The following is a 23,652-nucleotide window of genomic DNA, read 5'->3' on the forward strand; positions in this document are numbered from 1 at the left end:
TGCAATTGATTCCCTCAGTAATTACTAATGGAAAAATTTTATTTTAGCAAGGGAAAATTGCTTACCCTTTTGCATAAGATTCAGTTCAGTCTAGATACTCATCCCAACCAGTCACCCACCCCACGCGCTCGCGTTCCCCGTTCCCATCCGACGTGCGCCGACCGCTCTCTGCCTCGCACGCTGCGCCGATCCTCCGCACCGGCATTCCGGCAACCACGCCTCCGCCTCTGGAACCTCCCTGCGCCGCCTCCGACGACCGCCGCCGCACCTCACCCACACCATGACCGCTCCCTGTGCCCCTTTCTGCGCCGCCAGATCGCACATCACCGCCTGAGCCGAGCGGTGGCTCCCCCGACGACCGCTCCCTGCGCCGCTCTCCCCCACGCCCTAAACCTCGCCCACACCTCTCTCTCCCCCACCCCCTATTCCCCTTTCCGCGCCGCCAGATTGCACATCATGAGCCCATTCCATCTCTCTCGCACGCCCTAATCCCTCCATTGCCCTCTCTTCATGTGAAGGTAATACCTGCTTCTCCTCTTCTCATTGTTTCTGTACAAATGTTGGAACAAATGTAGCCAAATCACTGATAACTGGTGTCTCTGATTTCCAATACTCGGACTTCAGATCATTGCTCAATTTCATTTCATTTGTCAAGGTTGGAATTGCTGTGGGATCAAGTGAAGCCTCGACACAACGTACCCTCGTCTCATTCCTCAGTTTACAGAGTCTAGTTCCAACAAGGTATAATATACCTCTCTTCCCCAAGCCCCCCAAGGAACTTTTACGGTATAATGTACTACCAGTATATACTGCTAGTATTTACAAGGATATGATAGAAATATGCTAAAAATTTGTAAGGGCAATTTAGAAATTCGTTCTTCAGATCAATTCCTATCTGTTGATGCCATCATGCGACTCAAGCTCGCGAGTGAGAGGTAGAGATGAGCCCTGCCGGCGGCGCAATTCGTCCTTGTCGGCGGTGGAATTCCTCGGTGTCCCGCTTCCCGCCAAAGTGAACAGTCACCATCTCCCCGTGGCGGCATGTCCACATGCAGTCCCGTATACTGGCGGCAAGCCGGCCGGCAATGCAGTGCCCTCTGCCGAGCCAGAGTTTGAATTAAACACCATGCACACCCTGATGTGTGCATGAAAATGCATACATGTACAGCCTACATATGTCTATTATTTAATCTTTACCCTCTTCGTTCATGCACTCCTGCAAGAAGGGTCATGTTCTTACAAATACTCTATACCATTTTAATCTGAAGATGGCCTTTGCCTGGGGTGAACGACGGGAATGGGGAATCAGAATCACTATTGGATCTAGTGGGGAAACACCCAGTAGGGTGCTTGTATGCTGGAATATATGGAATTACCCCTGCGCAATAAAATAGAAAGACAAATATGCCCTTTTTAATTTTATACTGTAAGTGGGTAGGTAAATCAATCTACACCGTTAGATCATTTATACCGGTAGTATATATTACTAATATATTGTACCGTAAAAGTTCTCTCTCTAATATGTTCACTCTGTCCATCAGTAGCCCGCCTGTTCTGAAGTTTTGTTTTTCATTTGATGACTAACCTGTTCTAAAGTGGTGTCTCTGATTTAATCACTGATTACTGGTGTAGCCAAATCACTGATTACTGATGTCTCTGATTTAATCTTTATGACATCATGAAATTTTAATAGCAGGAATCTTCTATATGAAGCGATCCTTAAAAGTTAAATCCTACTTAGAGATGAGATTTTAGGGGGTTTCGGTGAAGTGACTTGTAGTTCTCAGGGTTTGGGAAATCATTGGATTGTCGGTGAAGTCATGTTCATGATGACATAGAGCTCAGCTGCTAATTTTGGTAAAATAAACTGCATGGTGATGATATCTTTGAAGTTTAGGCTAATAAATTTCATGATGATATGCTCCATTTAAAAACAGTTTAATTTGGGTTGGAAAATTAGGACATTACAGCAATTTCTCCTATTACTTTTACTGGGCTGAATATATACGATGGAATTGCTTAGCGATTCATGGTATTATACCTATGGCCCTTCTCTCTCTTCCCCTATCTCTAATATGTTCTCTCTGTCCATCAGTAGCCTGCCTGTTCTGAAGTTTTGTTTTTCATTTGATGAATAACATGTTCTAAAGTTGCCTTCTAAGACATTTTAATCTGAACACACCCACATAATGAAAGAACAGGTCAATTCAGACATTTGTCTGAATTTATAAATTTGCTTTAACTTCCTTTTTCGTTCACAAATTTGTTGCTTTGCAATCAATATAATTTCAGACACATATTCAAGCTGTTAATATATCAATGACCACTACATATCCTATAGCAACTGATTAAAGCTTCTAATAATGGAAATATTTACTATAATAGTTTTCTTTCTCAGCATTGGAAAGTGTTCGGGCTGCCACACTGAGGTGCGGTGAGACTGAATCTTGGATATACATTACTGAAGATTCAGTCTCACCGCACCTCAGTGTGGCAGCCCGAACACTTTCCAATGCTGAGAAAGAAAACTATTATAGTAAATATTGCTTCATATTCAAGATTGTGAGTGCCTTTGTAGTAAATATTTCCATTATGGATCAACTCATATAAAGCAAATCTCAGCGGTGAGTGCCTTTGTACTTCCTATTCTTTTAACCCTGATGGATCAACTCATATAAAGCAAGTCTCTAAAAGTCATAAAAACTGCTCTTATTGCTTTCTTTTTTTAAAAAAAAAAAATCTCTGGTTTGCACTTTAGATTGCATCTCAGGCTAATTTTTTCCGCTGCTCTAAATAATTTGTTCTTATTGCTCGGTGGTCTATGTTTTGTAATCCTGTGAGATTTGTAAAGCATAGTCTGAAATGCAATGTCAAGTAAATGATGATGCTAGCCATTTTTACACAGTTTGGTTTTGGCTGCCTCAATAAATCTTCTACTTGTTACCAGCATCATTGGCAAATTGATGGATGATTACATTATAATATAGATTATTTACCATAGTGGATAGTCATCTCGTTGTTGCACCTACAGAATTTGTTTGATATAACGAAATGAACAAGGATGTGAACTACAGATGGTACACTGAATTGCTAAGAGAAATGCTTGTAACAACATGTATATTGCTGAACATATTTAGGATTCTCAGTAAATACCTGATCACAACCTGTACTGACTACAATTTTCAACCTGTACTGATCCACTATGTTATGCTAAGGTGCATCCGTACAATTCGATTATGTGTTCTCATCCCATTATTCTTTGACGCAAGATGATCAACCCTGATTTTTGTCTAAAAATATGCAAAGGTTGAGTGGCCGTGATTTTTGTATGATCAAACCATTATTCATTGCTCATCCCAGTTTTAGACTAGATTGATCAAGATTCATCACTGATCCAAATTTTGCCATGAATTGGACAAGGTTGATAAATAAAATTGTATGATTTCAGGCCCAATAAAATTGTATGCTTTACAATGGTCAATTAATTGCATGTTTCAGACCCAAGAAAATTGAAATTAAACTACACATCTTATCTTATGAAAATATTATTGAAATGAGCACACTGTACAGCTTATCACTTTTATTCATATGGTAAAAGGTAATTGGGATCTGCAGAAATAAATCATGGTGATGAAATAAGCAGTTTGGTATATTATTGGGTTGATCAGTAGCATCATGATTTGAATTAGAAATATGCATTGCTCATTTATATGATCTATTTGATATTTCTAGCATTTTTCTTTTTAAAGGAATAGAATAATTAACTACAGTCAACTGCTAGGAACCAGCACCACATGCATTTTCCCCAGGTGTAACTAGTAATATGCATGTGCTAAAAGCTACGGTGTAACTCTATTTGTCTTTAATAATTTTTAAAATTTTCATGTTAGCAAAAAAATATTATATTTTTTAAAAAATATTTTTAAAATATTACATTTGAGTTTTAATTCAATTTATGTCGTGCATCAAATATATTTAACATAAAGTATAATAATATGATATACCAATTCATGCAGATGTATAATGCATATATATGTGCCCCATGTCATAATGCATAATAATATGATATTAAAGATATATGATAATGTGTATATCTATGTCTTAAGTCATAATGCATAATAATATGATACATAATGCATATATCCGTGACACGCAAAATAATTCGCAATGGCGTTGATATCAATATTTATTCATCTCACAAGCGTCCTTTTTTTGTGTGGCATGCGTGTGTATATATCTGCGACATTATAATGCCTCGCAAGTGTGTGGTATTTTTTTTATATAACATAGTGCATTTTCATATTACAATTATTTTTCTATTACATACCCATGCTAATGATATGGGGATACATTTGATAACTCAAAATGAAAAGGATATAACATCATAGGGACTTTTTATATTTTAATGGCGTTACATTTCCGCTATAACGGATGCTATTAAGGCTGAAGCAAAAAAAACATAAATAGTTATGCCATTGACATTCACGCGGTACCATACATGTTTCTTCTGACGTGCTGTAGAAAAAGAAATGATAATTGTCAGCATGTTTCGAATTTTTAATTTATTTTTCTAAAACATGAATATAAGCCATGAATATTAAAATGATCTTTTACAACAAAACTTAAAAACATGTGTTATTACATGTCATTATTCACCAATCAAGAACGTCTTTATACACGATATTTCTTGTGCTCCTTCCTGTGGGGTCCACTTCTTTTTTAGGCTTGGCCAAAATCCTTGTCGTTTTCCTTGACACCCCTCTTGATAATGCAACATAAAGCTGCCCATGTGAGAATACAGGCTCTGGAAGATAGATACCGACATTTGGGATGGTTTGTCCCTGTGATTTATTAATTATCATTGCGAAACTTAGACGTATTGGAAATTGCTTTCTCTTAAACTTGAAAGGAAGGGAAATATCATCTGAAGGAGATAGAGGGATCCTTGGTATGAACACCCTTTTGCGTGCATGATGTCCACCAACGATTTCAGCATCAATTGCATTGTCTTGGAATGCCATAGTATTGTTCCATTGCATAGTCCATCATAACAGGGCAGTTGACCTTAACTTTCATCTCATGTGGAGGGAGGCCATTTGGAGTTATCGTGTTCAGAAAAGTCCAAAGGGTAATTATTTTGGGAATCATCATCGACAGAATCAAAGCTATCATAGATCTTTTCCTTGCCAGGAAATATGTCGATCATCTTCATGTTTAGCTTATCCACGAAATCATTTTTTGTTGAGAGAATGGCCCGTGTGCTCATATATTCCGCAGAGGTCGTATTTCTCTTACATTGAGCAAGGGGAACACATATTCAATCAGTGTGTTCACTGAATCTTCAATGTCTGCATAACCAATGACAGTTTTCATCAGGCAGATGGACGTAATCATCTCCAATCGTGTTTTCCGTCCTGTTTCCGATCCGAAGTAGATAATTCGAAAACCATGTGTCGGATTGAGCCCTCATGTTACGCGAAAGGCGTATCTTCCTTTTTTTTTCTCCATAAATAAGATCTCTGCAAGGTAGCATCAATTATCTGTGCCCTTGTCCCACGTGTCACCACGGGAAGAACTTGTTTGAAATCACCACCAAATACAATGACCTTTCCTCCAAATGGCAATGAACAACCCATAATGTCTTCTATCAAGAGTCTCAACCGCCTGACGCTTCGTCATTGCAGCTTCATCCCAAATAATTAAGGACGCCATACGAAGCAACTCCGCAGTGCCACTTTGCCTCGTGAAGTTGCACATGCTATTGTGAGCAATCTTAATAAGGATTTTGAATCTCGAGTGCGCAGTACGTCCTCCGAGCAAAATCGACGCTGCTATACCAGACATAGTAGTTGCAATGGCTATTAATCCCTCAGATCGCACTCTAGCAAGAAGCGCCTTGTACAGAAACGTTTTGCAAGTGCCACCTAGGTCGTCTATAAAAAATATCTGGCTCTTCTTATTAGTTACATGATCAATTTTTTTGCTAACATCAAATCCTCACACGTGGTTGAGAAGAACTCTCAAGTAGTATCTCTCCCCTTCAATATCATTGATCATGTAACTAATACCCTCTTTTTTTAGGCTTAGACTTATTGGTTTAGACTTTTAAGTCAGCTTATTGGCTTATATGATTTATAAGCCGGTAGATTTAATGTCCTAAGTTTAGTGTGGAGTCATACATCTACCTCACATAGGAAAAAAAAGGTTCTCCAACCTTAGCTTTTGGCTTAATAGTGTTAGAGTGACTTATAGCTTCAAAAAAGCCAAACGGAAAAACTGCTTGTTTGTTTAGACGTAGACTTTTCGGCTTATAAGCCTAAACAAAGAGGGCCTAATAAGAAGAGCCAGGTATTTTTTATAGATGGCCCAGGTGGTACTAGCAAAATGTTTCTGTACAAGGCGCTTCTTGCTAGAGTGCGATCTGAGGGATTAATAGCCATTGCAACTACTACGTCTGGTATAGCTGCGCCGATTTTGCCAGGAGGACGTACTGCGCACTCGAGATTCAAAATCCCTATTAAGATTGCTCACAACAGCATGTGCAACTTCACGAGGCAAAGTGGCACTGCGGAGTTGCTTCCTATGGCGTCCTTAATTATTTGGGATGAAGCCGCAATGACGAAGCGTCAGGCGGTTGAGACTCTTGATAGATCCCTTCAAGACATTATGGGTTGTTCATTGCCATTTGGAGAAAAGGTCATTGTATTTGGTGGTGATTTTAGACAAGTTCTTCATGTGGTGACACGTGGGACAAGGGCACACATAATTGATGCTACCTTGCAGAGATCCTATTTATGGAAAAAATATAAGGAAGATACGCCTTTCACGTAACATGAGGGCTCAATCTCACCTGTGGTTTTTGGATTATCTACTTCGGATTGAAACGAGACGGAAAACACGATCGGAGATGATTACGTCCATCTGCCTGATGAAAATTGTCATTGGTTATGCAGACATTGAAGATTCAGTGAACACACTGATTGAATATGTGTTCCTCTCGCTCAATGATGAGAGAAATACGACCTCCGCGGAATATATGAGCACACGGGCCATTCTCTTACCAAAAAATGATTTCGTGGATAAGCTGAACACGAAGATGATCGACAGGTTTCCTAGCAAGTAAAAGATCTATCATAGCTTTGATTCTGCCGATGATGATTCCCAAAATAATTACCCTTTGGACTTTCTGAACACGATTACTCCAAATGGTCTCTCTCCACATGAGATGAAAGTTAAGGTCAATTGCCCTGTTATTCTCATCCGCAACCTTTATCCTAACAATGGACTATGCAATGGAACAATACTAATGATCAGGGCATTCCAAGACAATGCAATTGATGCTGAAATCATTGGTGGACATCATGCATGCAAAAGGGTGTTCATACCAAGGATCCCTCTATCTCCTTCAGATGATATTTCCCTTCCTTTCAAGTTTAAGAGAAAGCAATTTCCAATACGTCTAAGTTACGCAATGACAATTAATAAATCATAGGGACAAACCATCCCAAATGTCGGTATCTATCTTCCAGAGCCTGTATTCTCGCATGGGCAGCTTTATGTTGCATTATCAAGAGGGGTGAGAAAAAAGGCTTTCATATGAGGGGTGAGAAAAAAGGCTTTCCATATGTCATGTTACGGATAAGGCATACCTCGTATCCTATGACTTATGGAATATACGAATATGCTATACCTTCATGTACACGGGTTGTTTCCGTATACGTTGTAGGAATCCGTTACAAATTATGGAAAATATCTCTACGAGTCAAGCGATTTCCAAAGTCCCACTTGGAGGGGATAGAGTTTCTATTATATCGTACGGGGTCCGATGTCTCCGAGTCTTACTTGGAGATCAAGATGATCCACGGTATAAAAGGGACCCTCGGGGAGGGGTGCAGATCATCAAATCTCGTCGCCAATACACCCATCATAGTTTACGAAGCCGGAGTACGTGGAGCCAAGTCGCCAAGAGATCTCGTCGAATACATCGACTACAATCTCGTCGTTATCATCGAATTCGTCTACTTCCATTGTATTATGTGGTTCCCCATCATCAATCCCATATAAAATGGACTTGAGCTATTACCTGATAAGGGGCCTGAACCAGTATAATCCTTGTCTTTTGTTTGCTTGATGTCATATTATGTAGATCCTCGTTCCAACGTACTCCAATACTCTAATCATCTAGTCTACGAGTATCACTCGTCGACACAATTGTTTATAAAAGAGCAAAAAAATGCACAAGAAAAAAATGTCAGAAAAAAGGATTCCGTGGTAATAAAGCAAAAGAAAAAGCGCGAGAGAAAAAAAGGTTTCCGTCGTCTGTAAAAACAAACCATAGGAAAAAAATGGTAAGTTATAAACACGCCATTTTAAAAAATAGTTTGAGAAAACCACACAAGAAAAAAAAACACCGTTTAAAAAAAAGTCGCTCTGAAAAACAGTTAGAAAAAAAACATTGTTTATAAAAAAACCGAAATGAAAAAAAAACAATTGGACTCAATGTGAAAAATATTGACGTTTCTAAAAAATGGTTCAAGAAAACCGTCCTACACAATGAGAGAAAAAACATTTATAAAAAAATATGGTTCGACACCGTGCAATGTGAAAAAATGTCCGATTTCAGAAGAAAAATATTTGATTCCATTCCGATGTCCGGATCTAAAGCAAGTCTTGCTTGGGCTTTTTTTTTCGAACGAGATAAAACTGATCGATGCTTGGGTAGGATAGGATCCATCGATTTTTTCCACGGCTTGGATTTTTTTTTTCAGAACGATATAAAATTGATGGACGCTCGAGACGCGGATAGGATCCATCGATTTTTTCCATCTCCTATAATGCTTTTGTTTCCTCATTTATTCTCATGTATTGGAGGTCCTGCATGTTTATATAGGCAATTATCAAATTATTTTTTGTTAAGTATAGCTACTATTTTTCATAATCATAGCATATTATATGGAAATAATATTAAAAAATAAACATGTTTTTAATTGTTATTTAGAGAAGAGTGCACGATGACTCTATTTTATGTATACTTGTCCATGCGAGACAGTGTAGGATTTGATTAATCATATTACTGGTTGCAAGAATGAGATTGAAAGAGTATTTTAGATTATATGCATGTTGCCACATGAATAATCCAATTATTTTGGGTAATGCGTGCATATGTAAGGTTGCCATCGTCAAGGTTGGGCCATTACATCGAAGATGTTTCAATTTTCCTTATGATTGTCTTAGCTACAATAATCCATACAAACATTATGATTGATATGGTTATATATGAAAAGCGTATATTGTTATTGCATTTTTTTCACCCGTTACAACGCATGGGTATTTTTGCTAGTTAACTTAACAACACCCCAGATTTCATATATCAAAGAAAAAACACATACAGAAGCAATAGTTGAACAACAATAGATGGGCTGTGGATAAGGAGGAGCAGTGCGCACAAGCAGTCTGTAGCCGAGTCGAGCAGGACGCCAGTCTCTGCTCCTCCTGCCATTCCTCACTCCCATCAGGCGAGCTCCGCAACGGGTGGTCGCAACCTCCCGCGCCTCCCACTGTGCGTAGGCGGCGGCAACCTCCGGCGCCCCACACGGTGAGCCCAACGCCTCCCTCCCCACCAGGCGGCCGCAACCTCCGAAGCCTCGCTTTGTGCCTAGCAACGACCTCCCGCACCCCACGTCGGGCGGCCCCGGGCTGGCGCCACCACAGACCCCCCCCCCCCCCCCGGTGTTGCCGCCGTCGCTCTCTCCCTCCGCGAGTTGGTGCTAGCGCGGATCCCCTCCCTTTGCGGCCCGCCACCGCCTCCACTCCCCTCCGTACGTCGCCGCGGCCACTAGCCGAGAGAGGATACAAGAGATGAATGGATAGGGTTGCTTCAAGGGTATTCTGGTCATTATGAAAAGTTATTATATTTCTTTTCTTTTTGAAAAGTAGGGTCAAATAAGCAAACTAAAAGGTAGGATCAGATTAGTAGTTAGGTTTTGAAACAGGGCCAAATAAGCATTTATCCCATATATATAAATATACTAGAAAATATGCCCATGAGTTTCAATGGTAGAGCCAATTTAATTTAATTGTACATATATTTCGGTGGATAAATAATCACATCTCATTGTTTCATTTATTCATGTGCTTATCTGAATCTCTTATTACCAAATAAAAGACTATTCGTGTGCAAATCTTTTATATATATGTTCTTAGTGACTCAGAAGCAAATGTTGTAAAATAAAGTATGATAAAAAAACAAAAAGTTGAATTCCAAATTAATTTCTAAAATTTAAAATTTGATTTATAGGAATAAGCGTAAGCCAAACAATGAGGCCTTCAAACACGAGCTCGATTTGTCGTCCAGCTTTATCTCAAGCCGGGTAGGAATTGATGAGAACGGAATTAGCAATTTCGATCATCCTTTATTTCAGTTGGCATGTTCTTTTTGAAAGTAAAACTGATTCTTATGGATTATTGTAATTGTATCCCTAGTAGTATGTACGAGCATGTGTGGAGACTATCTTGAAATCATGTTAACACGTTCAGGAATCATGTCGTGTAACACGAATAGAATCGGATGATCTGGACAACGACGTACGTGATATCCATACGGACTCTGCGAGTTTCATTCGCTTGGTATCCATATCACATGGACTCTCTTTCATAGTTCGCTCACAAGTCGTGACTCACAATGAATGTTACGCGTGACGGGAATCGGATACGGACGACACACCATAGTTTTGACAAAAACATCTTCAATTTTTAAATCGCGGGCGAGGACGACGTAGTCCCAATCGGGCATGCGGCAAGAGCAAATCGCGCGCGTGAGGGTGTCGCGGGTCCAACTGGGCACGCGGACAATCACGCGTGCAAGGGTGTTGCGGGCCTAATCACGGCGGTGTGCAAAGGCGTGTGTGAAAAACGGACTTAGGCGCGGGCCCGATCGCTGCGTGCGGCAAGGGGCGCGTGAAAAGGTGTGGGCCTAACTAATTCGTGAGCCTCTTGGATAGGAGAGACACTCCGAGGTAAGAAAAAAAAGGGAAAGGATTCAATAGAAACAAAAAATTAAAACTGATTACATACCAAAATTATAGGGAAACATCTTTAATTTTTATATATACTAGAAAAAATGCACGTGCATCGCAAGGGGTGAATGCTATTTTAATTTTATTATTGTTATATGTCACGCCCGGAAATTCATTAGTAATTTCCGAATTTATTTGTGCATAAAATCCTCGTCCAGAAATCAGCCGAGGTACACAAACTGACAATTTAATATACAAATCCATCATAATAATAACATTACATACTTACAAAAACATTACATACTTACAAAAGAAAAGAAAACAGCAGCGGAATAATGGTCTAGCGATGGTTTCAGCTCCACTCCCACAGGCAGCTCAACTGTGGTATAAGCCAAACGTCTTCTCCTTCTGGATCCTTTTTCTTCAACTGAGGTTTGATGATTATTGCAAGAATGAGCATATGACATACTCAACAAGTCACACAGCAAATATGCAAGTGCACAAGGATACCAAAGGATGGCATAATATAGGCTCATTTGCAAAAACAACATTTAGCAAAGATTTAAGAGAAGTAAAACAGTAGAGTAATTAATCAGAAATTTTAATCAACACTGAACAACACACCCATGCTGCACAGGCCCAACCATCCTGAACAACCATACCCGGCTGTACAGACCTAACTCCAAACCAGGAGCTACACAAATTATTACCAGTTATAGCATCAATAATTATTGTGAGAGGTGTGAGACTAATCACGAAAAACATTGCTCAACCCGCCCATAACCGCGGGCACGGCTATTCGAATAGTTTTACTCTGGCTAGAGGTGTACCACTGTACCCACAAGACACATCCTCAACATCATGTCTACCATGCGTCGCGATACTGGAAAGTACCCAAATAGAGGCTGTGACAGTACCCCCTGCACAACACAACTCACCACAGTGCACCATTACTGGATCGTAATCACCCCCTCTAGGCATGGACTCCCCAGCGACCCCCACGGACTTCTCGCCGCTTCTCAGTCTAGCACCCCGTAATGAATCATGCTATACAAAAGGTAAAGCCGTTGCCCACGCTGGCTTGTGGTTGGCATGGTTAATGTCTCACAATAGTAGCTCGCGAACCGGTCCTTAATTGCCATGAGCATGACCTTCAAAACCATGTGCTCACAACCCACCATTGACAAGTTTCAATTATCAATTAATTATCATAACACGATTAACCATCGTGAGCTACCATTAAATATAATCATAAATAATAATGTAGTATGATTCATCCCATTAATGAGCTATTGTTTCTAAGCATGGCTAAGCAACTATAAATAACATCTAGCTGAACCAATCCAATATATAAGGTCCATGCTAGTCAAATTATAACCCATAGGAAAATAAAGTCATCTTCGGCTAGAGTTAAATGGGAAAGGTTCACCACCCAATAACATTCTAAAATAATGCATAAGTTGGAATAAAACATTAGCTTTAAACGGGTTCAACATGCTCAAAGGGTTGTTTGGGATCTGTGTTGTGTGACTTGCTTTGAGCTTCTTCAAACGCTTCCGAACCTTTCTCAATGAAAACGCTCTCCTCCGGAACATCGGAAACTAAAGCAAATAAACAAAATCAACAAAACAGTACAAAAACAAGCATAAACAGTATATGTGGATATTTTTAACATGTAGATCTCGATTTTAGATGAATTTAGCAACTTGAACCACTCGAATCCGAGTTAAGATGATTTAGTTATGAATTTCCGAAGTTTAATCGATTTTCATCAAAAAAGAAAACCTAGAAAAAGGGAATATGACGTCATCAATGGTGGCTACGGCTCGGATGGCACGACCGCCGGCGCTAGGGACCTTGGGCGGGCGATTGGAGGGCACCTACGCGTAGAGGACGACGACGCGATCTCAACGATACTCACCAACGCGACGAACGACGACGGATGACGGCCGGCGGCGAGCTTGTGCGGCGGCGGCGGTTCGGTCGACGGCGGCGACGGGTCTCCGGTGACCGGCGACAGCGGGGAGAGGGCAGCCGAGGTTCCTCACCTCCGTGCGCACCTAACGGCGGCGAGGGAAGTAGCGGCGACGACGGAATCGACGGCGCGGCGCGGCTGGGCGTCGGTCGGCGACGACGGCGGCTTGCTCGGCATGGCGGCGGCGCTACGGAGAACGAGAGAACTCGGGAGATGGGGAAAACGAAAGAGGGCGACTAGGGGGTCCTTTTTATAGCCTTGGATTGGAGAGATCGGACTCCAAACGAGAGGATTTGAGCCGGAAAATCCGAGGGTTAGTTGGAGAGATAAACTCGAAAACGAATTCGATTCCGCGTTGATTTCTTCGGGATAAAGTCCGATTCTTGGGGGAAAGGATAGAGGAGGATAAAGGAAATATTTCCCCTCAACTAATTTTAGGAATACACAAGAGAAAAGGTCAGATTTGGAGGGGAAAACCGAGCCCACTCAGTCTCAGTTCGGCTGCTAGAGGTAGAAGATGAACAGTGTCGAGGGAGGCAAATTAGACTTTTTCAGTTGGCTGAGAACAGAACAGAGCAACTTGACTTGGGCCGGCTGCGCGAGGGAGAGAGATGAAATCAGCCCAGCGCCTTAGGAGAAGATTTAAAAACTTTTTCCAATTAAAATAACCACTGAAATGATCTTTGAATTGTTAAACATACTTCCAATGCTCAAATAATTTCTAGGAAAATCCTGAAAATACTTGGACACTCAAAGTACTTAAAAAAAATATAATCAGACCATTTAATGATTAATTTAATATGCGGATAATTACTGAAATGTTCTTTGTATGATTAAAATTAGGAATTGAGCTCCGAAAAAAACCGAGAAAATTCCAGAGAGTATAATTAACCATGGAGAATTTAATAAAAATTAAATCCATCCATGCTTTATATTTAGGAAATTTTATTTCCCACATTTAACTTCACTTGTAAATTAATGAACATTTAATATAAATTCTAATAATAATTTATTAAATAATTTATAAATCCTAAAACGAAAATCAGGATGTGACATTATACAGTTTAGTTAAGGTGAAAGTGAAATTCACTGCGAGAATTCGCTTGGATATATATTTTTTCTAGAAAATCATAATTTACAATTAGGAGTCCAATTATCTCAAGTTAACATGCAAGTTTTTATAATCGGATTTGTTATACGACTGCTCTTGTATTTCCAGACGCAAACAAACTTAAAACCCAACTCAAATACAGATCTGTATTTCCAAAAGCGAATAAACTTAAAAATCGACTTATACGCGGATGACGTACCAAAATACCAGCAAAAACATCTTCAGTTTTTACAATAGTTTCATTGTGAGAATTCACTTGGATATATATTTTTCTAGAAAATCATGAGCTGCAATTAGAAGTCTGATCATCTCAAGTTAGCATACAAGTTTTTAAAGAGATTTCTTATATGACTCCTCCCGCGTTTCCAAAAGCAAATGAACTTAAAACCCGACTCAAATACATATCTGTATATCTAAAAACGAATGAACTTGAAAACTGACTCATACACGGATGACGTACCAAAATATCGGCAAAAACATCTTAAATTTTTATAATAGTAGAGAAATACGGCCCTATTTAGATCCCACCCCAAAATTTTATATCCTGTCACATCGATCGTTTGAACACCCGCATGAATATTATAGAGTAAAGTCCATCACCGGTCCCTAAACTTGTACTGTTGTGTCATCCCGGTCCCTAAACTCGCAAATCGACCGTTTAAGTCCTCAAACTTGTTCGACTGTGTCATCCCGGTCCCTAAACTTGCAGGTCACTCGTTTAGGTCCTCCAACTTGTTCAGTTATGTCACCCCAGTCCCTAAACATGGATTTGAATATCATCTGGGTCAAATAGGACGGTCTAAAGACTTTATATTTAAAAATAATTCATAACTTTTTCATGTGAATTCTAATGAAGACAAACTTTATATCAAACTTGTAGCCCTCGACGCGATCTACAACTTTGTAGTTGATTTTTTTTATTTCAAGTCATTTTTTGTCCCAAAATGTAATTTTAAAATTAAAATTTCAAAATCTATAAACATGCAACAATATTTTGGGACCCTAAACAGTTTTAATTCAAAAACTTTTCAACTACAAAGTTGTAGGTCACGTCCAGAGCTACAATTTTTTTTATTTTAAGTCATTTTTTGTCCCAAAATGTAATTTTAAAATTAAAATTTCAAAATCTATAAACATGCAATAATATTTTGGGACCCTAAACAGTTTTAATTCAAAAACTTTTCAACTACAAAGTTGTAGGTCGCGTCCAGAGTTACAATTTTAATATAAAGTTTGTCTTCATTACTCTAATTACATAAAATTTTTAAATAAGACGAATGGTCAAACATGTGAGAAAAAGTCAACGGCGTCATCTATTAAAAAACAGAGTCGTCTATTAAAAAAAACGGAGGTAGTATATCTTTCCATAACAACTCAAAACAAAAATTTTCAGATCATGTTTGAATTACTCTAGTGTGCCACCAACTCTACTGTACTGAGCAGGGTAGAGCTGCAGAGCACGGTAAAAGAATTCACAAGTACTGATTGTACTGTGCCAACCACTCCACTGTCCACTCGCTTTTTCTTCACCCAGGAGACGAAATTTCCCCAAGAGCCAAGAAGCGGAGAAGCTGAGGCCGGCGATGAGCTCATGGTGGTCGTGGCGGAGCCTCTTCTCCTCCTTGGCCAACGCCAACGGAGGGGGCAGCAATGCCGATGCTTCCTCCGGATCCGGCACCTCCTCCCCTCTCGTCCGTGAAGCTCAACAAGCAGCAGCTCGCCGGCGAAGCACTCGCACCAAGAAGCCTCCCGAGGAAGAAGCAGCAGGATCGCAGCCGCAGCCCAAGACTCGTCCTTCACCGGCGTCCAAGGCGTCCAAGGCGTCCAAGGCGAAGGCGCTGCTGCAGCTCGGCGACGGCGAGCCCAAGAAGAAGCCAGCCCCGACCCCGACCCCGACTCAGAAGCGCAGCAACAAGAGAAAGCGGGTGGCGCCGGCGTTCGAGCGGTCGTGGTCCAGGGCCGACGAGCTCACGATTCTGGAGGCCATGGTCAACCACGCCAACACCCATGGCGGCGCTCTGCCGGACACCTCCGATCTCTTTGCCGCCCTTGCCAGCAGCAGCCTCGACAGAAGAGACGCCGACCTGCCCAAGCTCGCCGACAAGGTCCACAAGCTCAAGAGATGGTATGACAATGCACGCCTGCCGCAGCGCTGCCCGACTGACGATGACGACGATACGCGTCGATTGTTCCAGCTATGTGGGAAGGTTTGGGGTCCCCCTTCAACTGTGCTGCGCACGAGCCCACGCCAACGCCACAAGGTAGTAGGAGTACTTGTCCAAGGAAATGGTGCCAATCCCCAGCAGGCAGCAGCACCCAAGGTCAAGGAGAAGAGAGTCAGGAGGGAGTTATCTGAGCTTTATGTCCTGTATCCTAGTCTCGCCCAGGAGGTCAAGGCGCATGCTAACGAATACGGCGAGCTCATCGGAACAGCCTTTCAGTTCATCGGCGATGACGAAGCTCGATGTTACGATGACAGGTACAGGAAGATGTTGGTGGACAAGCTTAACATGAAGAAGGAACATGCCGACCTAACAAGGTCCCTGCTGTGCACTCTTGCAGGCTACATAAATTAGTTGATACATGGGGCATTCTGCGGTATGGTTAACCTGCTATGCTAGGCACCTTTTGTCTTAATGTGATTGGTAGACATTAGACCTGTGGTTTGTTTGGTACCAAGAGGCCCTCTTTTGTGGAATGGTCTAATGCTCCTACCTGCTAGTTAGTCCGTGACTTTAGTCTGAATGTCTGGCTCTCTGTAGACATATGTCTCTATGTATATATGGAACTAATGTTATGCCACATGTTTATGAAGTAGTAGCAAGTTAACTTCTAGTATTATCTGTCCAGTGGTGCATCTGATGCCAAGTTCATGCATGGAAAAAAAAATCGGGAAAGAAACGTTCCTTAGCTATTTTTGAAACTTAGTGCCAAATGATGCTAATTCTTTGGACTAAGATATTGTGTATATGTTCAAACCGATATTTTAGGAAAAGCTGAAGCTGCTACTCCTCATATTGTCATACAGGTCTTCTGAAGCAGAGCAGAGTCTACATATCATGTTTTGCCTGTAATATACCCCAGTAGAAACAATCTGCAAATCTGAACAATGTTACTCCTGCTACTAAAAAATCGATATCTGAGCAAATATGTTAGTTCAGAGCTGTACATCAGCATAGAAGCAGAATTATGCAGCTTGCATTGGCATTCTTGGGAAAGCTTGACCATGTTCCAGAGCATTCATTCAAAGATTTCTTTGCCCTCTTTTTTTTTTAAAAAAAAAAAAAGAGTTCTTTGCATGTTGTACATAGGGAGGCTTCACTAATTGTTTTCTCCTTATATGTTGGTTTTTATTATTCAGTCTTTATGATGTTGCCTAATTGTTTGCTCTCATCGAAAGAATATTGTAATAAATGGTTGTAGCTTCTTTGAAGTAAAGGCCGGGATTTATTCCATTATCTAAAAAAAAAAGGGCGGAAACAAGGTATGCAACATCTTAATTCTATATTCTGTTGTGCTAGCTAGAAAATACCTGGAACAATGAGTTTTCTGTTCCTATGACGCCAGGAAACATGGATCAGTCAGTGGTATACTGGTATAATGAAGGGCTTTAACTAATTATCATTCTTTTACTATTCAGATGTAAGAAAAAAAACAATATGACTACCTGCCCCTTTTCTCTTCTTTGTATGAAGGACCTGCAGTACGACTACATCTTCTTGAATAATAGTAGAAGAAAACATCAGAATTATAAAATTCTAGGAAAACCCCCACAGATTGAAATTTGTTAAGAGATTGCCTTCTGGATTGAGAAACCTCCTGTCCATTGCAGGTCTGGTGATTTGTAAATGAATATTGAGCTTGAAATGTACATTGTGTAGGATGAAAGAAAATATTTACCGCTCATGTCCCATGTTCAACTGAAACATGTGTGCATGGGACACTTCAGTCTTTTGGTTGCTGATGAGATCGTTCTTGCATGTAAATGCAGTAAAAAGTATTTTCTGGACTGCATGGGTTCCTTTGAACTGAAGTCGGCAGTAATATGAGATGTGAATGCTCCTTCTATCCGCAGTAATTTGGGATGTGAATGCTCCTTTTCTGAACTACAATGAATTTGTAACAATTCTACCTTCATGTTCAATTGTTCATTCGCTAAACCTTTCTGGTCGCTGTTTTATTCACCATATATCATAGTGAAAAAAAAAATCTTGGTGTCATCGAGGGGCACAATATCTGTGGATTGGGCACGATATATGTGGAAGGGGGATTCTTCAGAAGATCATGAACTTTGATATTATCCATCTCAATTCCCATTCTGGTAGTTGTTCAAGCTGACTCGATTGAATGAAAGTATTAGCGTTGCAGCAAAGTGATATTGGCTTGCAGTCCTCGATCAGGATCACATTAGCTAGAGTTGCAGCCTGGACAGGTTCGGACAGAACAATTGAGGGTGTTGATGTTGCCCTTGATGTTAAGTGGTAGGTTATAATGCATCTTTTAATTCTACCAAATTTCACTGCAAAATACAACTTATATATAGAGATTATAAATAAAGAGATACCAAATTTCAGTAAAAAAATATAACTTATATACAGAGAAGAAAAAGAAGGAAATAATGTTAAGAGATAAGATGAATAACTTTTAAGTTCGGGTTGTTTTTTTTTTTGCGGGGTTTTAAGTTCGGGTTGTTAAATAAACCAAAGATTTGTTCAATGGTAGTTTGAGAGAGTAAAGTATACTTTTTTAATGTTTCGAATTGCAATTGAGTTGTGAGTTTACCAGCAACATTTTTGCTGAAAATATCCAAATAGACTTATTCCGTGAAGTTGTTGACACCCGTTAACAAATTTCTGAAACACTGGTTGACATTGTTTGTAAGTATTCTAATTTTTTTGTCGTCTTATGATTTTCAAGATGTTATGTGATGTTGATGGCTAAAACTAGCCGATCATTAAATTAAATTGTCAAAATTAAATTGTCAAAAGATGTAGAGGTACGGTGAGTATATTTGAACTTTGGAGTAGTGGGTTATTTATTTATTAGCCTAATTGTCTACACAATTTGCTGGACAAAATCCATCAAATTTCCAAAAGAAAAAGAAAAAAATCGTCCCCAAAAAAAGAAAATAGAGAAGCGCGGCGCCCATCTCCTCTCCTGGGGAGTCGGCGTAGATTCTCTAACGTGCCAGAGAAAAGTCAGAGGCTGACTTACCCCTCTGCGATGCCATCCGTGCTCCATCCAAGGGTGTGCCCAGGTTCAGCTATCAGAGCAAGTCTATTCACATTGGCTTGTTGGCCCAACGCCCAAATAAAACCCAATTAGACTCCTCTGCTGCCATTAGAGGCCATTTTGGCGCCGGAACAGAGCGCGCGGAATATTTTTGGCGGGGAACGCGTGTGTAGCGAGGCTTGGCGACGAGGAAAGGGCAAAGTTACTTTTGGGGCTGCTCTTCTGTTTGATGAAACATGTGCCTCTTTCACATGGCTTTTTAATTCTTTTCTAGCTGCACACAATGGAAATCGACCTAGAACTATATTTACTGATCAGGACACAGCAATGGAAAATGCTATTCAGGAGCATGGCATGGATTATGCACCCATCATATAATGCAAGATGCTGTCAAACACTTACGGAATAAGAAAAAAGAAACGGATCCGAAAAATAAGAAAAAGGAAGAAAATGAAGAACCTCATATTCTCTCAGATTTTAGTGTTTGCATGTATAACATTGAGGACAAGGAAGCCTTCGAAGAAGCATTTAACAACACGAGGAATAAGGTGGAGAAGAAAAAGACATCATGGCTAGATAGTATCTACAAATTCAAGGAAAAATGGGTTGAATGTTACATGAGGGATATTTTCACATTGCGAATGAGAAGCACACAATTAAGTGAGAGTTTCAATAGTGACATAAAGAACCATTTGAAATCAGATTTTGACATCATTCGGTTCTTAAAGCATTTTGAAAGGGCGGTACAAGGAAAAAGAAGCATGGAACTAGATCAAGAATTTGAAGCTAGTGTTAGAGTTTATGTCGAATATGTGTAAGTAGTCGGTTACAGTTTAGGACTTAGAGTTGTAATAGGTATTAGGACTAGAGTATGAGTCGGACTCTATCCTAGGATCTCTCATAAATAGAGGGGCGTGCCTGTTGTAACCGCATAACGACTTAGCATAGCGAGAGGGAGCGGCTGCCAGCCGTGAGTCGTTGTAACTCTGATACGCTATATATGCTGGATTGGGGAGGAGCGCCCGTAATCAGTGCTCCGGAGATATAGGCCTCGGCTGAACTATGTTACCAAATATCGTGCCTCGGTGTCGTCATCGTGTTTAGATCTTCTATGGTGTTTCTTCCGCTTTTAGCTACCGATGTTAATTTCGGGGCTGGTTTTATAACAAGTGGTATCAGAGCCTGTGGGAGATCCATGGTAGAGGTACGAGGGAGGTGCTCACGCTGCGACGACTACACAGGGTGTCCAGGGACGGACATGGACGCAAGGTGGAGCATGGTGGCGATCAATGGAATTTGATCGGTGGAATCGGACACTTTAGGCGGCGGTCTGAACTGTTCGATGGCTGCAATCAACAGGGAGATGACCATATGTGGTGCTCGGGTTGATGGCGGCGGAAGTGATTGGCGATCCAATCGGTGGGTCGGACACTTCGGACGGGTGGCCCGGACTTTCCGGTGAGCTATTCTCAACAGGGAGACGTGCGGCCGCATGCTCGGGTTGATTAAAGCTGGAGGCGATCGGTGTTCTCGATCGGTGGAATCGAACACTTTGGACGGGGTGGCCCGGGCTTTTCGATGAGCTGCGTTCGATAGGGAGATGGCTAGACGTAGCACTCGGGTCGTTTGGCGGCTGGGAAGACGGTATGTGATTTGTCGGCTACGGCTCACAACTAGATTGATGGGTGATCAATCGGAAGTTGGGGCGGGTTGCAGGCTCGAGGTGGAGCAGCAACAGTGGTGATGAACTCCGGGCGGCAAGAACACGGCTTGGTGTGGTCATCGTGTAGATACCGACGGAATTCGACGTGGGTCATCTCTGGTGAGCGAAGATGGCGGCGTCCGTGGGGAGCAGCAGGGTCGGCCTGTAGAGGCCACGGCGGAGCGAGCTCCGATGCGGAGGCAGTGTCACTCACGGCACGCACGGGAAGGCACACGGTACAGACGAGGCAAAAGAATCTGTTTGGGACTCATGCAGGCAGTCACGTACAGGAGGTCAATAGCAAGTCAAAAGTTCATGGAATTAGTTAATTGCATGTAAATGCAAGGTATTAGCTGATTGGATACATGAGTTTTGTCGGCTTGTGGAATCTCATGGTGGTTTTGGTAGCTTGCATCGAGACATACAGAAGGTGGCAAGGTGCAGTGGCTCGGATGTGGGTGTGCGAAAACAAGTGCGTGAAAAAAAGAAAAGAAATCCCAGGCAAGAGCGGGTGAAAATCGTTGAGGGTGTCAACGGGCTGTCTAGCAGTATAGGATATATCCAGAATCTACGGGGTTTGCATGATGGGGATATATGAAATCTGCGTCACTGAAGAGGAAGAGCGATCGCTATGATGGTAATTTCTTCGGGTGATTCAAGGCAATAGTGAATTTTCTCAAATTATTAGATATTCAGTCTATGGATGCGGAAAGCGTGGATGATTGATTTATTAGCTCGGTTCATAAGACGATAAGGAAGAGAAGGTTCAGTTCTTCAAGTCTGGTGAGTTTGATTTATTTATTTGGTGATGACATGGGTTACCTGGTCATGGATTAGATAAGTCAAACTTAAGACGGTAGATGAAGGTGAACATGGTCTTCGAGAAGTCTATGACGTGACAGTTAGGAAGGATTCAATTTCGCTTGGCAAAACGACTGTGGTGATATGAGAGAAGATGAAGCACTGTTGCAGGTGGAGTCAGGAGAAAGAAATTACAGGGATAGCGGAGTCTTGTTACAGCGAGCCTGGTGGAGGCTTGTCGGGGCAGCTTGGCGTGAGCGGCGAAAGAAAAATAAACCAACTCAAGTCCTGGTGCACGGAGGTTCGAGCAAGTAACAGATTCAGGTTGGCGTGGTATATTCGCCAAGGTGGAGTTTGTTAGAGTTTGTGTCGAATATGTGTATATAGTCGGTTACAGTTTAGGACTTGGAGTTGTAATATGTATTAGTACTAAAGTATGGGTGGGACTCTATTCTAGGATCTCTCATAAATAGAGGGGCGTGCTTGTTGTAACCGCATGACGACTTAGCATAGCGAGAGAGAGCGGCTGCCGGCGGTGACCGGCCGTGAGTCGTTTTAACTCTGATACGCTGTATATGCTGGATCGGGGAGGAGCGCCCATAATCAGTGCTTCGGAGATGTAGGCCTCGGCTGAACTCCGTTACCAAATATCGTGCCTCGGTGTCGTCATCGTGTTTGGATTTTCTATGGCGTTTTCTTTCGCGTTTAGCTACCAATGTCGATTTCGGGGCTGGTTTTATAACAGCTAGGAAAAAGGAACCTAGGATAAGAATGAAAACACCTATGCTACTGCAAGCAGGAAAACTTTACACAACCCCCATATTTGAAGCATTTCAAGCCAAATATGAAAGATCCATGGCTGCATGTGTCAGAGAATTGGATGGAAATAACATATATGCTGTTGCAATTGTGAGATCTGATGGTGATTTCAGTTCTGAAAAAGAGCGCATAGTTGTTGGTGATCCTTCGGAGAAAACAGCTTTATGTAGTTGTGAGCAGTTTAAAAGGACAGGGGTGCTGTGTGCCCATGTTTTGAAAGTTCTTGACAAGATGAATATCAAGCTATTGCCGAATCATTATATTCTGAAGCGTTGGACAAGGGAGGCAATGTTTGCTACTGTACAAGACAACAAAGGGAGGAGCATTATCGAAAATCCGAAGTTAGATGCTATGCTCCGCTATAAGTCTCTGTCTCACAAGTTTCTGAATTTGGCATATCAAGCTGCAAGCTTTCTAGAGTGTTGCCTTTTGGTGGATGATGTACTTGATAGCCTTGGTAAAAACAACTACATGAAAAAATGTCTATCAGTGCATCTACAAGTATTTTGTGTGACTCATATACTGAGGATGGACAAGATGAAGATTCGCATAGTGCTGCACGCCTAAAGAAAAAAGAGGTTGAAAAGAAAAAAATCGAAGGGACATAGAGATTGGCTCGATAAGATGCAAAAGTACACAACGAAAGGGCCAAATAATTCAAACGTATGTTGCTGAAAACCCTTTGAAGATAATACAGTTCTATACGTTACTACTTGCTAATTAAAAAAGGTTTGGATGTTTTTATACAGCAAGAAGAGGATGGTGCTGGTGTAGAAACTCAAGTACCTACACAGGTTCATAAGTACTCCAATGTTCATATTGCTCTACTGTAACTTCTCTAAACACTTTCAGTATTGCCTTATTTTAACTTTTTTTGTTTTGTCTTTGTAGGGTGCCAGTGAAATTGATGATATGTCTGTCCAAGATCTTCTTTAGATCTCTGATTTAGTTTCTGCTCCATGAGGGAGGCTCTTTTGTTCTTTTGGCATGAATGTGT

General features: G+C 41.1%; 1 protein-coding gene across 3 annotated transcripts; it reads left to right on the forward strand.

Moving 5' to 3' along the window:
- The first annotated feature begins 119 nt into the window (after positions 1 to 119).
- LOC127784793 (transcription factor STKL1-like) lies at positions 120 to 16,936 on the forward strand. Of its 3 annotated transcripts, none has more exons than XR_008019599.1 (3): positions 120 to 518; positions 625 to 741; positions 884 to 2,348. XR_008019599.1 is itself a non-coding variant. In XM_052312169.1 (3 exons), the coding sequence occupies exon 3, from the start codon at positions 15,685 to 15,687 to the stop codon at positions 16,675 to 16,677; it is 993 nt and encodes a 330-aa protein (XP_052168129.1). In that variant the 5' UTR covers positions 120 to 518; positions 625 to 741; positions 15,636 to 15,684; the 3' UTR covers positions 16,678 to 16,936. The 3 variants fall into 3 exon arrangements, 2 of the variants coding, with proteins under 2 accessions (XP_052168129.1, XP_052168130.1); XM_052312169.1 differs by lacking the exon at positions 884 to 2,348 and adding an exon at positions 15,636 to 16,936; XM_052312170.1 differs by lacking the exon at positions 884 to 2,348 and adding an exon at positions 15,636 to 16,936 and having other exon boundaries at positions 656 to 741.
- The last annotated feature ends 6,716 nt before the right edge of the window (positions 16,937 to 23,652 follow it).

This window comes from Oryza glaberrima, chromosome 9 (assembly GCF_000147395.1).
Source record: "Oryza glaberrima chromosome 9, OglaRS2, whole genome shotgun sequence".
Lineage (NCBI taxonomy): Eukaryota > Viridiplantae > Streptophyta > Magnoliopsida > Poales > Poaceae > Oryza > Oryza glaberrima.

Bases quoted from the DNA above. Each gene is read 5' to 3' on its own strand.
- LOC127784793 (XM_052312169.1), top strand. From the start codon at position 15,685: ATGAGCTCATGGTGGTCGTGGCGGAGCCTCTTCTCCTCCTTGGCCAAC.